The sequence below is a fragment of the Cheilinus undulatus genome, linkage group 8 (assembly GCF_018320785.1).
Source record: "Cheilinus undulatus linkage group 8, ASM1832078v1, whole genome shotgun sequence".
NCBI classification, from domain to species: Eukaryota; Metazoa; Chordata; class Actinopteri; order Labriformes; family Labridae; genus Cheilinus; species Cheilinus undulatus.
In genome coordinates, this window is record NC_054872.1 from 40,795,938 (window position 1) to 40,811,643 (window position 15,706).

Consider the following 15,706-nt stretch of genomic DNA (forward strand, 5'->3'; position numbering starts at 1 on the left):
AAAATCTGTTTCATGTTGGCCTAATAACGCATAGTTAATCTGACCACTTCTGCACTCAGTCTGGGCAATAAAAGGGAAAATATTATAGTCATTGTATATCATTTATAATGATATACAGATGAGTTCAAAATTATTAGCCCCTCATGAAAATTTTCCCATGTGCTGTTCAACAGAAGGCCTCCAGATTTGCCAAAGAAGAATGGGCTGGGATTCCTCTGGGAACATGTCTAGGACTGGGTAAAAAAAAAACAATCATACAAATCAGATCGATTCTAATTTTTTGGTTATGATGTTGATTCATAAAATCTAGAGATTGATCATTATATATATATATAGATATAGATATAGATATAGATATAGATATATAGGCCTGCTCTGTTTCCCAGCAGCTCCTCGTGTAATCAGTCTGGGACTTATGTCGCTCATGCAGCTTGGGACTTGGCCTGCTCTCGCCTCTGAAACCCTTTAGACTCTTACTCAAGGTTCGGATCTCACTCCCAATCATTTTATTTTCGATATCTAGGCGAGTTATCAATACAGGCTTTCTATTATTTCTAACTTTCGTTCTTTGTTAGCTCATTAATGTTGAAGCAAAATAGGTTTTGTGGCTAAAACATCACTACATGAATGGATAATGAATCAGATCAAACTGAATCATGAATTGAATTGAATTGGGACCAGGTGAATCAGAATCGATCGATTCAGGCAATCTGTGGCATTACCCAGCCCTAGATGTGTCTGAGACTTGTTGATCATACGACAAACCACTGCAGGCTGTTATCCAGCAAAAAAGAGACAAAACTGCCTATTAGCATCAGAGGGGCTCATGATTTAGACCCTGGTAGTCTTTGTTTTGTGAAATAATTTTGTTTCTGTGTGCAAAGTTAGATCATGTAAGCATCCAAAATAATGAAAAGCTGTGTTAAAAGTCCTTGCACTGTTTAACAGCACTTGAGAAACATTTTTAAAAAGAAATTTTCCAAGGGGGGCTAATCATTTTGTCCTCAACTGTAAATAGGCAATTATTTCTTTACAGGTAGTGAACAATTCATGAAGTATTCAGTTCACAATGTTGTTTTAATGAAGCTCTGTTTATTCAGTTAAATTATCTAAAAAGCCAAAGCACATTAAATCATGTGAATATGTCATTATAAAACAAGTGCTTAGTTTACTTTGCCTTCCTTTGTTTTGAAGACAAGATCTGATCCTTAGAATTTACAGACAGATGACAACAGAATGTTACACAGACAGTAATGGTTACAGTGGAAGCACTGCGATGCAGGACAGATAGAAACAACAACTCATAAATTAAAAAACAGGGATGCATGATATTGGATTTTTGGCCATATCTGATGTGCCACTATTTACAAATTAATTTTAACCTATCCCGATATCTAAATGTAGTTCAAGCCTAAATTTTCAGTCCTTTAAATACACAATTTCAAGCTTAAAGGTTGAACAAATTAACACATTTCACTCTTAAACCCACTTTAAAGTCTAAGAAATGATGACGATTAAAGTAAAAGACTTTAGCTATGCAGGTCTGTTGGTCAAGCTTAAAAGTTTACTCATTTATTCATTAATGCAGCCAATATTTACAGCTTACATATGCAGACTTTCTTTAGCCAAAATAAGGTTGCTAATGTCAGCAGAAATGTTCATATCTGCTGATACTGATAATGGTTTTCGTATGCTAATATCTCCTGACATCATGCCAATAATATCGTGCAACCCCCAAAAAGAACAGTCATAAAAAAAATCTTGAAAATGTTGGAGATGCTTTTCAAGTCTGATGAATGGTGATAATATACAAAGTTACTATACAAGTGTTTTTCATATCAGTCCTAACTGACTGGATGAAATTTTAGACTAGGGATGTAATGATACAATCAACTCATCAGATACCAGTCATACAACTAGGTTTGCATGATGATTGTACCCCGATTTTGTTTAAATGTAGGTTAAAGTAGACCTATGATCTAAAATTTGATAATTGTGTTGCAATTATTTGACAATAAAACTGCAAAACATCATTTTTCCCTTATTTTTACAGCTCTGTGTTTTAACTTCGGATGTCCATGGAGAGCAGCCAAAAGCCAAAATCAGATTGGCTGGATAGCTCAGTGGTTTACGTTGCTGACTATGGTATGGGAGGTCAGGGGTTCAAAGCACAAGTGTCCAGTGTGGGCCCTTAGGCAAGGTCCTTAACGCCAGGAACCGCAGTCCCAGTTGTAAGTCGCTTTGGATAAAAGCATCTGCTAAATAAAATTTTAAAATGGTAATTGTAAAGATAGTTCCCTCTACTGGTTGAAAGGGTATTGCAGTATACAATAAATATCTAAAAAAATTGAGAAATCGTATTTATTTTGTAATTGAATTACAAAGTAAGACTACACCCTAAACATATGAAGCTGGTGGCATCTATGTGTTAACTGGTCCTGTTTATAGTTCTATTCAGGCCATATCGCTGAAATCCACAACTATTTTACTCAGAACTCTCTGAGTTTTTTGTCTTATTATTGTCTATAGATGGGAGCAAATTGCCAGTAATGGTGCACAGTTTTACACACATTTTGCAGGCAAAAGGTGTATAAAGGTAGTTCAGTTAATCAAAGCTTGTAAAGACTTACTCAGCTTACTCTGATTATGTAAACTCTTTATATATAAAGCTCAGTTAATGCACCATTTGATATTAGAGCTTGATTGATGAGTATGGGGTCATCCTTTAGAGAGCAGAAGAGGCTGCTCCTCTTCTCTTGTCATAGTGTCTGTTAGTATGACAGTTAATGACTAGTTTCATTTAGTATGCTGTGGTTTTGCTGTATTTACCAAACTGTGTTTAGAATAAATAGAAGGAGTAATGAGACAGTCCAGGAGGGATTAGGAGGTGTTGAAGCTCCGTTGCACAGATGTGTATCGCAGCATTCATTGGTGAAGGTGAAGTTGAGCCCCATGGTGTATTTTTCACCCGTGACTCCACACATTGAGGGCAGGATGCAGCTCTTCTCATTTAACACCACACGGAAATCTCCTGAAAAAAAAAAAAGAGCTTCATTAAAACATAAACGACAAACTCTGCCCCCTCTGTGCTGAGAACCACCTCTTTCTCAGTTCTTTTTCTCAGTTTTGATTCATTTGAATTTGTTCAGTGACGCTCACCTTTCACGCCCACAGCTCGGCTGGACAGACAGACCTGCTCAGGGGGGCACATGAGGGGGAATTGGATGCAGTCCAGAGGAGAGGCGGTGGGGAACACACAGGTGTAACAGAAGAGGGGAACTGAATGATAGACACACACGAAGGTGATATAAAAGAAAACCTTAGAAGTATTTTGTCTCTTTAATCTTGTGTAACAAAACATTTTAATATACAAATAGACATAGTTATAGGCATAACAATTCTTACAAAATAAATGATGACATTTTTATTCTCATTTAAATGTATTCAACCAGGAAAACCTCACTGAGATTTAAAATCTCATTTACAAGAGTGTCCTGGCCAAGATAGGCAGCAGCACAATTACAGCATTACAGACATGACACATTAAACATAAAAAACACTACAAACATGGATCAACCAACTCTTGTGTCACAGAGCAGAAAGTCATCACTCAAAACATTTACAACCTTACTCCAATGCCTTCAGTCTACTTTCACAACAATTTAAAGAGACCAATTCCCCAAGATATAAATCTTCACGCAGAAGATTTCAGGCTGCAGGAGCAGAATATCCGAAACCCCTTTTACCCATCTCAAGATAGACTTCAGGCACAGATAGCAAAAGTAAATTTTGTGACTGAGTCACAGAGTGAAGACTGTAACTTTAAGAACTTTTTACATCAGTAAAATCACATTAGTATGATGGAAGCAGATTAAGTGATCTGACAAAATGAACACTAAAGTTTAGACATTTTTCAAATATATGAAAGAACTGAAATATCACAATGACATAATTATTCAGACCCTTGGAAACAAAATTTGAAATATAGCTCAGGTTCCTCACATTTGACTTGGTCATTGCTGAGATGTTTCTACACCTTGATTGGGGTCCACCTGTGCTAAATTAAATTGATTGGACATGATTTTAAAGGCACTTACCTCTCTACAGAAGCCCTTACAGCTGACAATGCATATCAGAGCAAAAAGCAAGTCAGGAGGTTAAAGAAATTGCCTGCAGAGCTTAGAAATAGGATTGTTGCAAGGCATTGATCTGGGAAAGGCTACAAAAAACCTGCTGCACTGCAGGTTCCCTAGAGCACAGTGGCCGATAGGTACAACCAGGACTCTTTAAGTGCTGGTCATCTGGCCAAACTGAGCGATTGAGGTTGAAGGTTCTTAGTAGGAGAGGTGACCAAGAACTCGATGGTCACTCTAAGTAAGTTACAGAGATCCTGTGTGGAGATGGGACAAAGGTCCAGAGGGACAACCATCACTGCAGCCCTCCACTGATCTGGGCTTTTGGCAGAGTGGCCAGACTGTAGCCTGTCCTCAGTGTAGCCCATTTAGAGTTTGCAGAGAACTCCACATGTGAGCCAAGCGGGCTTTAGAGTGGAATGTGAATGGTGAATAACTGTACTTACAATATATACATGTTAAAGCCATAGTGAATTGATTAAAGAAAATAACAGAAATCTTTATTGTGAATACAAAGTGTATATAAGCTGAAGCTGGAACAGTTTGATGAGTGATATGTATTTATTTTGATAAATAATAGTTAATAAGTTGTTCATCTATTTTCCATAAGACATCTGTGAATGCAGCTCTGACTGCCGTTTTTAACATTTTCCAAAAAGAGAAAAATAGACTCGAAGGTTAATAAGTTGATCAGTAATGTACACCCAACTACTGACTATTGCTTAAAGAAGTAGAAATTAAAAACATTTCTGTTGGTGTTAGTCTAAAGCATTCTCATACACACGTGTGTTTTGCTGACTTACCCACAGCTGGAGGTAAACAAAGGAGAAGCAGAGGACAAACCAGCTTCCACATTATGGACAGTTTGAGTCTCACAGGGAGAAAATATTTTCTCTGCTCAGTTTTTTAGCTCTTCTCTTTTTTATCTTTGAAGACAAAATGAGTCCGTCTTCAATATGAAAACATGAAATCTGTTTAAGTCTCTCTCATCATATCTTACCAACCAACTCTGTCCGGCTTCCTCTGCTCTGTTCAGAGATGCTTGAGTAAATCTCTGCTTCCTCCCTTAGATTCTGTAAATTAAGTCCAAGAATCTCCACACCCCCCTACTTATGATTCAATTAGTTTGGCAGCTTCCCAGTGACAGCCGTGATTTTGCAGAGCTGCCTGGGCTCACTGTTCTGCAGAGAATAGACCCATTCAGATTTAACAGAATGAATGAGGCTTTGTGTGAAAAACTGTACTTTAGTATCATTAAATCTGTGTTAAAAGGCTCAATTTGAGCAGCCTTTGATCATTTTTCTTAAGAATGAAAAGTTTTCTATGTTAAACACTTCAGGTTTATCAAATTTTGCCTTGTGTCCTAATGAAAGACGTTGAGTTTGCTGGGAGGGCTGTCAAGTGACCTGCAGTCTCATGACTACAAATCTAAGTAGGAGCTAGAAATGGGTTTTTTTACTCCTTAGAGGGGATTCACCTAAGTCTCATAAGCTGCTTTACTTCAGAAAGAGGCAAATCGTAAGACAGTAAAGTAAAATGAATGTTTATGATTGAGCTTATACTGTCACATAGTTTCATCAATATTCTAGGATAAGGTAACTGCATTAGGCACTCTATTTTTTAACTGATATTTATCAGCAATAGAAAAGCATTCATCCTGAGCATGGTCACGTGTTACAATAGCAAAGATAACCAAACTAGACTGGATTAAAGAGTCAAAGAAAATTAATCTTAGTTTATTGTTTATTAAGATACCGTCAGTCACATAGAAATACAGACCATTAGGTTTCTTGATTGTTGTTTTTGCATAACACCTTTTCATCAAGGCTTTGTCTTTTATTTTCAGTGTTGTCCTCCAAGCAGGAAAAGAGAAAAATCTGCCTCTTTGTGTGCAGAAACTAATTCAGAGTCAAAAGTAAATGGGCACACAAAAATTAAAATTAAATGTGGTGGTTGACCACAAGAAAACTAATGTTATCCATGGCTGACGTGGGTCAGACTGTGAACACTTTGGTCAGGACTCTGAAAACATTATCACTTTAACCCCGTGACGGCCCTGCATGTTCATATATTAACATAACATTTTGGCCTAGGTACAAGACAGTATTACAATCTGCTATTAGAATTTTTGGGATAATTGTCCAGAATTTCCACAGAAATTTAAGTAATTTCTCTAAAATGTCTGTGAAATTAGTTTTTAATTTTCAGGAATTTTATGAATGTTTTTGGGGAAATCTTTGCATCTTTTGAATTATTGATTTTAAATTTTGGAGGGATTTTCTCTTAAGATTATCAGGTACTTTCATAGGAATTTGGAGGCTTTATCTGTAAATATTTAGGAATCTGATTTGGATTTTTGGGGGATATCCTTTGACATTTTCAAAATTTTTCATAGAAATTTTAGGGAATTCGGATGTTTGGAGAGAGAAATTTTGCATGGAATTTTGGTTGAATTTATTTGTAAATTCTTGCGAAATTGTTTAGAAATTTGGGGTAGAATATGATGTAAAATCTGAGAATTTTCATTAAATTTGGGGGAAAAAGTTTGACTGGAATTTTTGGGAAATCTGTTTGGTTTTTTTTTGGGGGGGGGGTTAAAATGTTTAAGATTATAAATGTTTCACAGTATCTCAAAAATATGGGTTGGTTTTGGGAGATTATTTTATGGTTTAGAAATCTCTAATAATTTCAATGGAAATTCTACCATTCAAGTTATAATATCATTTTGTGTTGTGCAGTGTTGTAAGCCTGTTGTCCTCATATGTAGACATTTTTTGAGAAAACTCCTTCCTGTTCAAAGACAAGGCTCAGGTTTTATACTTACCAGGTCCCACTTATTGCAAATGAGTGAGGGAAACTAAGAATGTATTACAAACAAAAGCTTGGGTCTCAGGAGGTTGAAGAGTGCTCAGAACCAGGGGTTATCATCTGGTGGGTCAGGACCAAAAAGTGGGTTGCAGAGTTGCTTTAAGTTGGAAATTTGCCATGAGAACATGTAAAATTTGGTTGTTTTCTCAAGATCTTGTGTATGATATTAATTAACACATTATATATGCCTATATATTATATAGGTTTGAATGTCTTAATATCCAACCCTGTTTCCTAAAAACTGTGTAAATTGTATGCAATGATTTGTAAATCTCATACACCCATAATTTATTGACAGTAGAACATGAACAACGTATCAGATGTTGAAACTGAGATATTTTACCATTTCATGAAAAATATTTGCTCATTTTGAATTTGATGGTAGCAGCGTATTTCAAAAACGTATGTCAAAACAGCTTTAGGGGCATTTTGAAACTAATAAGAGGTTAAGTGGCAGCCGGTGAGTAACATGACTGGGAGTAAGAAGAGCATTTTAGTGGAGCAGAGTCTCTCAGAAGCAAAGATGAGCAGGGGTTCACCAACATGTGAAAACTGCATCTAAAAATTGTGGAACAATTTTAAAAAAGCATTCCTCAACATAAAAATGCAAAGAATCCCACCATCTACAGTCCATAATCTCATCAAAAGTTCCAGAGAAATTGGAGGGATCTCTGTGTGCAAGGGACAAGGCTGAAGGTCAATATCGCATGCTTATGATCTTGGCCCTTGGGCGGCACTGCATTAAAAACAGGTATGATTCTGTACTGGAAATCCCTGCATGGGCTCGGGACTACTTCCAGAGGTCATTGTCTGTCAACACAGTTTGGCATGCCATCAACAAATGCAAGTTAAAGCTGTATCATGCAAAGAAGAAGACATATGTCAACACAATCCAGAAATCCTGCTGTCTTCTCTGGGCCAAAGCTCCTGTAAAATGGACTGAGGCAAAATGGAAAACTGTTCTATAGGCAAATGAATCAAAATGTGAAATTCTTTTTGGAAACCACAGATGCTGTGATCTGCTGACTTAAGAAGGGAGGGACCATCTAGCTTCTTATCAGTGCACAGTTCAAATGTCTGCATCTCTGATGGTATGAGGTTACATTAGTGCCTATGGCGTGGGCCGGTTACACATCTGGAAAGGCACTATCAATGCTGAAAATTATGTTGACATTTTAGAGCAACATATACTCCCATCAAGACAACCTTTCTTTCAGGGAAGGCCTTACATATTTCAGCAAGACAACACTAAACCACATACTGCATCCATCACGACAGCATGGCCTCACAGTAGAAGAGTCTGGGTGCTGAACTGGTCTGCCTGCTGGTCTTGACCCTCTGATCAACAGAAAACATTTGGTGCATCATAAAGCAAAAAAAACGGCAAAGAAAACCCAGGACTGTTGAGCGACTACAATCGTGCATCAGACAAGAATGGGACAAAATTCCTTTCCCAGAAGTCCAGTAACTGATCTTCTCACTTCTCAGGCGTTTACAGACTGTTGTTGAAGGAAGAGGGGATGCTACACAATGGTAAACATGGCCCTATCCCTACTTTTTTGAGATGTATTGCTGCCATCAATTTAAAATAAGCTAAACAGTTAAATGTCCCAGTTTCAACATCTGTTTTTTATGTTCTATTCTGAATAAAATATGGGTTTTATGAGATTTGTAGATCATTGTATTCTGTTTCTGTTTACATTTCACACAGTGCTCCATCTTTTTAGGGAACTGGGGTTGTATTATATGGGAGTATAAAGGGCTGAATTCATGGAGCTAAAATGTAAATTATCATTGCACCAATGAATTTGAACATGGCTGCTCTATTTAGCTTTAGCACGCCCCCTGCTGGAGAAAAGTTGGCATGGCACGCTTGTCCACTTGTTGCCTCCTCATGCGGATGATGGCTGCATCAATCTGAGCTGCTGCTGTCTTTCCGTGCTGGTTGTTCAACAGTTGCAGACAGGTACGCTGCAGCCTCGCCAGCTGCCCCTCAGAGGAGGTTAGACATCGCTTCAACATGGCACTGCCCTGAGAGACACACAGGAAACACATTAAATGACGTGTTTGTTTTTCTCTAGAGAGGTGACAGATAAGGGGAATGTGTTAAACCACTGAGTCTTTTTAAAAACAATGTGTGAAAATCTGCTAGTGCATTTTAGGATTGCATTACTGTGTATAAACTGTTTTCAGCGCAAGGCTTATCAAATATGTATGATCAGATGTTGTCAGACAAAGCAGCATAAACTCTTAAAATAAATAATTTAGAGTCTTTCAACAACATAAAACATCTACAAGAGCTGCAAAGATGAAATGATTCATCCAACAATTAGAACATTCTTTCACCATATTGTGTGAGTGTATTTTGGATTTATCTGTATAGATATTTTGATGCAGTAAACACCTGTATGAGATTTGCTGCCTCGGGTAACTGTGTCCCAGGGTGTCTCTGATAAACCTGCACCAGAGGCCTGTTTAGTTTCTCCCTGGAGAGTAGGTCACCACAGTATTCTGGACCCTGTGCAAAAAAAACAGGAAAAAATCAGCTTCTACCACTGAGTCTCAGATAAACTCACTCATTCAGTTTCACACAAACTCACCTGCAGTCTGTCATGGCTGTGACGAATGCAGTTGATTTCTCTCTGCTTACGAAACATGGCCTGTCTGGTGGCTGCAGACATCAGAGTCAAGTTTTGCTACAAAAGAAAAATGAAATTTTTCTATTACTCTGGTCTCAATTTGTTACTACAGCATTTTTGTGTTGCATCCAAATTTTTTAAAAATGGGGATAAATGTGTGTTTACCTGCAGACTGATTGTCTCTGCAATTTTCTTCACCAGCCCATCATTGACAGTGCAGTGAACAGCTTTCTGCCTGCTGATGGCGCTGGTTAGCATTCGTCTGATGTTTTCTCTCAGCAGCTGTGACTGGCTGACCATCAAAGTGGACTCTTCTAAGACTTGCTTACATTCTGCACAAGGAAAAATCAGTGAGTTAGGGGTGAATTCCTTTGGTTAGAATAGGCTTTCCCTCTAAAATAAATAAAAAGTAATAAGAACAGGAAGGGTTTTTTTAAACTATCACCATTATTTTTTTTTATTTTTTATTTTTTTCCATTTCTGCACTGCTTTTTCTGTTGCAGGGACCATTTATCCTGCTTGTACCTGGTGTAAAGGGGCTGATGGGGTCTGTTTTGGTGAAGGTCTCTGCAGAGCTGTGTTGCTTTCCAGCAGAGCCACTGAGGGGCAGCAGCTCCAGGACTCGAGCCCTCTCACAGGCACAGTCCTGCAGCTTTTTACTACTTTGACCCAAGGCCTGGAAGAGAAAAAGAAAGAACTTTGAATAAGATAACATTTTTGTTCATGATTAGCTTGCTGATTGTTATGTAATGGAAAATTGTAATCTTCTCATGATTATCTATAATTGACTTAAGCACTCTTGTATTACTATTCTTGTTATCCATATCTTTTAGTCCTTCTTATATAATTAAAGTGTATTTTGAATAATTAGGGCATAAACCTCATACAACATGAGTTTATAAAACTAATATAATCAGTGTGCACAGCAACAGGGACTGCCCCTGTGCTGCAGGGTACTCATACTTTGTATTTCCTTGTTTTGGTATGACTTCTGCTTAGACCTGCATGTCAAACAGATCTCATCACTAGCTTTGCAAACTCAGGATGAAACACAGAAAGACAGTTTAATTCACGGCTCTTTATTATTGAATATACCGAAAATTGATCTTTTGATTGTTTACTCAATAAAATGGTAGAAAAAGTAAAAAAGAGTCCACGGCATACGGGCTACCAACTGAGCTACACCAGTGCCCGCCTTGCTGATATTCCTAAATGGGTTAAGGGACATCACCTTCACCTCAACCTGTCAAAGACTGAGCATACTGTCACCCAAGCCAGTCCACATCTGGGTGTTATGATTGCTAGCCAGCAAATCTTTAAGGCTCATGTAGCCTTGATTGCTCAATCATGCTAATTGGCCTCTGTAATATCAAGAGGATCAGTCTCTAACTGACAGAGCATGCAACACAGCTCCTAGTTCATGCTTTTTTTCATACCATACATTGACTACTGCCACTCCTCCCTGAATACACATTTAAACCTCCACAGATGATCCAGAACACAGCAGCAGCAGTGCTGTATGTCGCTTTTGATGAAAAATGTCTGCTAAATAAAATAACATTGTATCAAAATCCCTATATTTTATTTTTTATATTAATACTTAACATCAAGAAAAGAAACAGTATGAAGTGCTGATAAGGCTACAGGGTGGAAATCATTGGTGTGACAGCTCTGGCAGTGTTGATTTTCTTCCATCACTCATGCCAGTAAATCATATAAGGGGAGTGGAAACCAGAGAGCTAGAGGGGGGGAGAGAGCAGAGTGGGGGGAGGGGACTTTAAAGAAAAACGAGTCAAGCGATGAAGACAGAACAGTGACTGTGAATCACCTGTAGCTGGGTCAGCGTGTTTCTAAGCGCTCCCTCCAGATCCTGTTTCAACTGGGCCAGCTCTCGTCTCTCACAAAGCAACAAGTAATCAGCACCATCGCTCTCCTGCAACAGAGCAGAGCTGTCACTGAACACATCTCCTCCTCTTGATAAATGAAGTGAACAATACAGAAATTAATGATTAATCTGTGGTCTGTTGTATCACTTACATTACTTCTGCTTTAGGATTCAGCTTTTACATATCTATTTTACTTTGAAAGGGTTTAAATGCATGTTTCTGCAGGTGTTTAGACGTTTAGGCAAAAAATATTAAAAATGCCTGTTTAATCAATTTATTTTCTTCTGAGATAAACATGTAAATACCATAAAAATATCCAACAGTGATTAAGATTTTAAAAAGGCAATAAATGAAATATTGCAGCTTTTGTATTAACATTAAGGCTAACTTGAGTAAACTCACTGTCTCTGTTGTAGATGGCCTCCTGGTCCTACCCTCAGAGCTCCTCCTGTTGATGTTCAGATGAGTCTTGAGGCTGTGCAGCATCCTCTCCAGGTGACCCCTCTCTCTCTCCAGCTTGATGCCTTCCTCTCTCACCCTGCCGGCCTGCCTGCGCAGCTGACCCTCCACCTCCCTCACCCTCCGCATGTACTCACTGGCCATGGCAACACTGGCGCCAGCACACTGCTCACGCATGCTGGAAGGAGGGAACGGGGCTACAAATGTCCTCTGGGAGCCACCAGGGAACTTCAGAAGAAAGTTAGTTTGGCTGGCTTAGTTTTTTATGTAAAATTTACTCAAATACAGTGCATTATATACAATTTTATACTTACAATCCACCATATTTCACAAGATAATGCAGATTTAAATTAATACAACTTTTTTAAATACCGCATCAGCCTGAAATTACAGAAACCCCACTGTTACACCTTACAAAAACATCACCCCTGGGTGATCTGGTAATGCTAAGTGTGAATACACCCCAACACGTCCTGAGGATGGATCGATTTCTGATAGCATAAGTTCTGATAGCAACACAAGTGTTGTGTCCTGACAACAGATCAGTCCAGACAAAGACATCCCAGATCACATCCATATGCAGCCTGAGCTGTTGGATATCAAATAGTTTTCAGTATGCATTGAGTTGCATCCACAAAAAGCATTAGAGATTATCCCTGTTAATGCATTTTGTTAAACAGGTCTGGTATGCATTTGTTTACATTGGTTTGGTTGGTGTAGACGCTCATGTGTCCAGGGCAGCATTAAGGACTGACCCCTTAACTGGAAGACCAATATTCCCACCCACTATATGTTAAATAGTCATGCCTTCAGTCCTCATAAATGAGGAGGTTCCTATTTGCATGCCAGGCAGGAAAGTGAATTCTGATCTTAAGTTTTCAGTGGAGATGCAATGTTGATGCAAAGCATGGGCGTAGCACAGGGGGGATAAAGGGTACTGATTACCTGGGCCCACAGTAGGGAGGGGCCCTTGAGAAGCCTGCAATGAAAAGTGTGTTTTTCTTTCTTTTTTCTTAGTAATTAGTGTCACAATTGAATCAAAAGTGACAAAATAAGTTGGTCAGCAGACTGAATTTTGTATCAAATGGAGTAAAATACAATATTGGGGGGCTCGCTCCCCCCTTAAAAACACCAAATGATGTAGTCCAGCGCTGCTAAATAACGCAAGTAAATTTAATTTAACCATAGTAAAAATATTGCTCATAAATAGGGAAATTATTGTTCAAAATACATTACAATGCATAGATAATTGTAAAAATGACACATTTGTTGCTTGGCTAGCTAGGGTGTAATATTCTTTCTGGGGGCCCAAAATCCCTAGCTACACCCCTGACGAGTGTTATCTCTTGATTTTAAGTGCTTTCCAATTATAATGAGATTGTCCAGGATGGATGTCACCACAAGGTGTAACCAGCCTCCTATGAGTGGGCCAATAGGGTGGCCATGTTAACTATTAACTGTTATCCTATCTTGTACGACTTAACTGCTCAGTACTAAAAAGAAGTTAAATTTACTGCCTCTACCATACTTCAGTAGAAAAACAATGTTACTGCTTGTACCAATATTGAAGACTTTCCCTTGTTAATTTTTTGCCTACATTGGTGTAGATACTTTTACTAATGGCCTGCTTTTTTACACCCATGTCTATCAAAAACACTTGTTCAGACAGCTTTAAAGAAAGAGTTTGTGTGAATTGATTTAACTCTAAATTTGTCACGGAGGCTTTGAACCACATCTGTCTCAAATTAATGCAAAATACCTCCTAAACTATACATGTTTTCTTATGTGTATCTTTCCTGATAGGTTTGAAGAATAACCAACAGAAGTGTATCTGTAATAGAAGTACTGCGGTGTCATTAATTCGTTCCCCTCAAAGTTTAAGCAGCAACCGGGTCAAATCTGTCGGCAAGTCGAGTTTTTTTCTCACCATTGATCCAGTAGTTTGGGGTCTGGACATCTTATTAGTGCAGATGCAGTCACGACTCTGCTCAGATTCTCCTCCTGCGATCTTATCTTGGGTCATTTCTGCTGTGCTGTGAGAGTTCTTTGGAGTTAAACCTGCAGAAGCGCTGCGGCTCTGAGGCAGGCTGAAGGTCCCGGACCGCCCTGCCCGAGTCTGCCGCACCAGGCGCTCCGCCCGCCGGATGGATCCGACCGTGTCATCGCGCCAAGACTGCGGTCCGATGGTGACGGAGCCGAGGGGGACTGACTGCACCTGCATTCCTTCACAGCCTCTTCCCCTATTTTTTTTTAAGTGTTACCAATAAAAAACAAAACTCAGCTTTGATAATTCCTTGAGTTATCCAGGGTTCGCCTTACTTTGTGTGAACTGTTGAGATAGAAGCTCCATAGCAACAGTTCTTGAAGTAACAAGAAACTCAAAGCCGTTCAGTGATTGGGTGGTGATCAGGAGGAGAGGCACTGACATTCAACACTGCTCTCTGCCCCCCACCCTCCCCGCTTCAGGGGGTATCAGAACCATTTTTGTGGGGGAAAAAAAACTACCAGACACGTCATGTTAGCATGACTTTGGGTTTAGCATGAAACCTTTATCAGCTCAGAGAGCGTCGCGGAAATGTCATAAAGTCGCAAAATTTCTACGACTCCCAGGGTGATTTTCGACGAGAAACGTAGTGTCTCCTACGTTCGCCTCATATGCGAACAGTATAAAATGTATTCGTCTTACATATTGCTAATTTTATGTACACAAACTACCGCTGGCTCCATCTGAATGACAACGAAAGAGGCTTACAAATGCATCTATAAATATTAGAATATCACGTAAACGTTCATTTTCTCTGATTCACGTCAAAAAGTTAAACTTTTATAAATCCTTGATTCATCTCATACAAAGTGAAACATTTCAAGACTTTTGTTTTAATCTTGATGGTTATGGCTTACAGCTCACAAAATCCACTATCTCAAAATATTAGAATATTGCAGAAAAGTCAGATTTGCAAAGGTTTCCTGGGCCTTCATCTCTCACTCAGTTTCAGTACACACAGCCACAATCATGAGGAAGACTGCTGACTTGGCAAATGTCCAGAAGGAGGTTAACCACTGAAGGTCACTGCTGAAGGGGCAGGCTGTTCTCAGAGGCCGTATCAAAGCAGATTCATGGAAAGTTGACTGGAAAAGTGTGGTAAGAAAAAGCACACAAGCAACAGGGATGAGCTCGGCCTCCAGAGGATTGTTAAACAAAGCAGATTCAAGAACTTCAAGGGGCTTCACAAGAAGTGGATTGAGGCTAGAGTCGATGGATTAAGAGCCACAACCCTAGGACAGGTCCAGGAAATGGAATACAAGTGCCATGTTTCTAGTGTTGACCTAACCCTGGACCACAGACAACATCATAAACTTCTCAACTGGACTAAGGAGAAAAAGATCTAGACCGTTGAATTGGTCCAAAGTCCTGTTTTTAGATGAACATTATTTTGAAATTTTATTTGGAAAACAGTCTAGAGTCTAGAGGAAGATCTGAGAGGCATAGAATCCAAGGTGCTTGAAGTCCAGTGTTTTCAGTTTCCATAGTCAGTGATGGTTTGGGGTGCCATGCCATGTGCTGCTGTTGGTCCTCTGTGCTTTATCAAGTCCAGAGCCAATGCTATCTGCCATCTGAACTGTATCTGAGCTGTCAGACAGCTTTATGGAGATACTGATTTCCTTGCAGGACTTGGCACCTACCCACAGTGAAGCCAAAACTACCAAAGACTGTTTTGCT

General features: G+C 39.0%; 2 protein-coding genes across 2 annotated transcripts; both read right to left on the minus strand.

Moving 5' to 3' along the window:
• Positions 1-2,825: 2,825 nt before the first annotated feature.
• Positions 2,826-4,988, minus strand: LOC121514106 (lymphocyte antigen 6B-like). Its single transcript, XM_041794197.1, has 3 exons — positions 4,937-4,988; positions 3,160-3,279; positions 2,826-3,031 (listed from the first exon to the last, which is right to left on the minus strand). The coding sequence occupies exons 1-3, from the start codon at positions 4,986-4,988 to the stop codon at positions 2,826-2,828; spliced, it is 378 nt and encodes a 125-aa protein (XP_041650131.1).
• A 3,728-nt stretch (positions 4,989-8,716) lies between these two features.
• ccdc105 (coiled-coil domain containing 105) lies at positions 8,717-14,206 on the minus strand. The gene is made up of 8 exons (XM_041794196.1): positions 13,913-14,206; positions 11,929-12,213; positions 11,469-11,573; positions 10,166-10,316; positions 9,806-9,972; positions 9,602-9,697; positions 9,406-9,519; positions 8,717-9,032 (listed from the first exon to the last, which is right to left on the minus strand). Exons 1-8 carry the CDS (start codon positions 14,204-14,206, stop codon positions 8,835-8,837), a joined length of 1,410 nt encoding a protein of 469 aa, XP_041650130.1. The 3' UTR covers positions 8,717-8,834.
• Between the last annotated feature and the right edge of the window lie 1,500 nt (positions 14,207-15,706).

Coding starts and splice junctions, on each gene's coding strand:
- LOC121514106 (XM_041794197.1), bottom strand. CDS start 4,988: ATGTGGAAGCTGGTTTGTCCTCTGCTTCTCCTTTGTTTACCTCCAGCT. Junction 3,280..4,936: donor TTGTTTACCTCCAGCTGTGG/GTAAGTCAGCAA, acceptor TCTATCATTCAG/TTCCCCTCTTCTGTTACACC. Junction 3,032..3,159: donor CCGAGCTGTGGGCGTGAAAG/GTGAGCGTCACT, acceptor TTTTTTTTTCAG/GAGATTTCCGTGTGGTGTTA.
- ccdc105 (XM_041794196.1), bottom strand. CDS start 14,206: ATGCAGGTGCAGTCAGTCCCCCTCGGCTCCGTCACCATCGGACCGCAG. Junction 11,574..11,928: donor GGCCATCTACAACAGAGACA/GTGAGTTTACTC, acceptor GCTCTGTTGCAG/GAGAGCGATGGTGCTGATTA. Junction 9,698..9,805: donor CAGAGACAATCAGTCTGCAG/GTAAACACACAT, acceptor TTTCTTTTGTAG/CAAAACTTGACTCTGATGTC.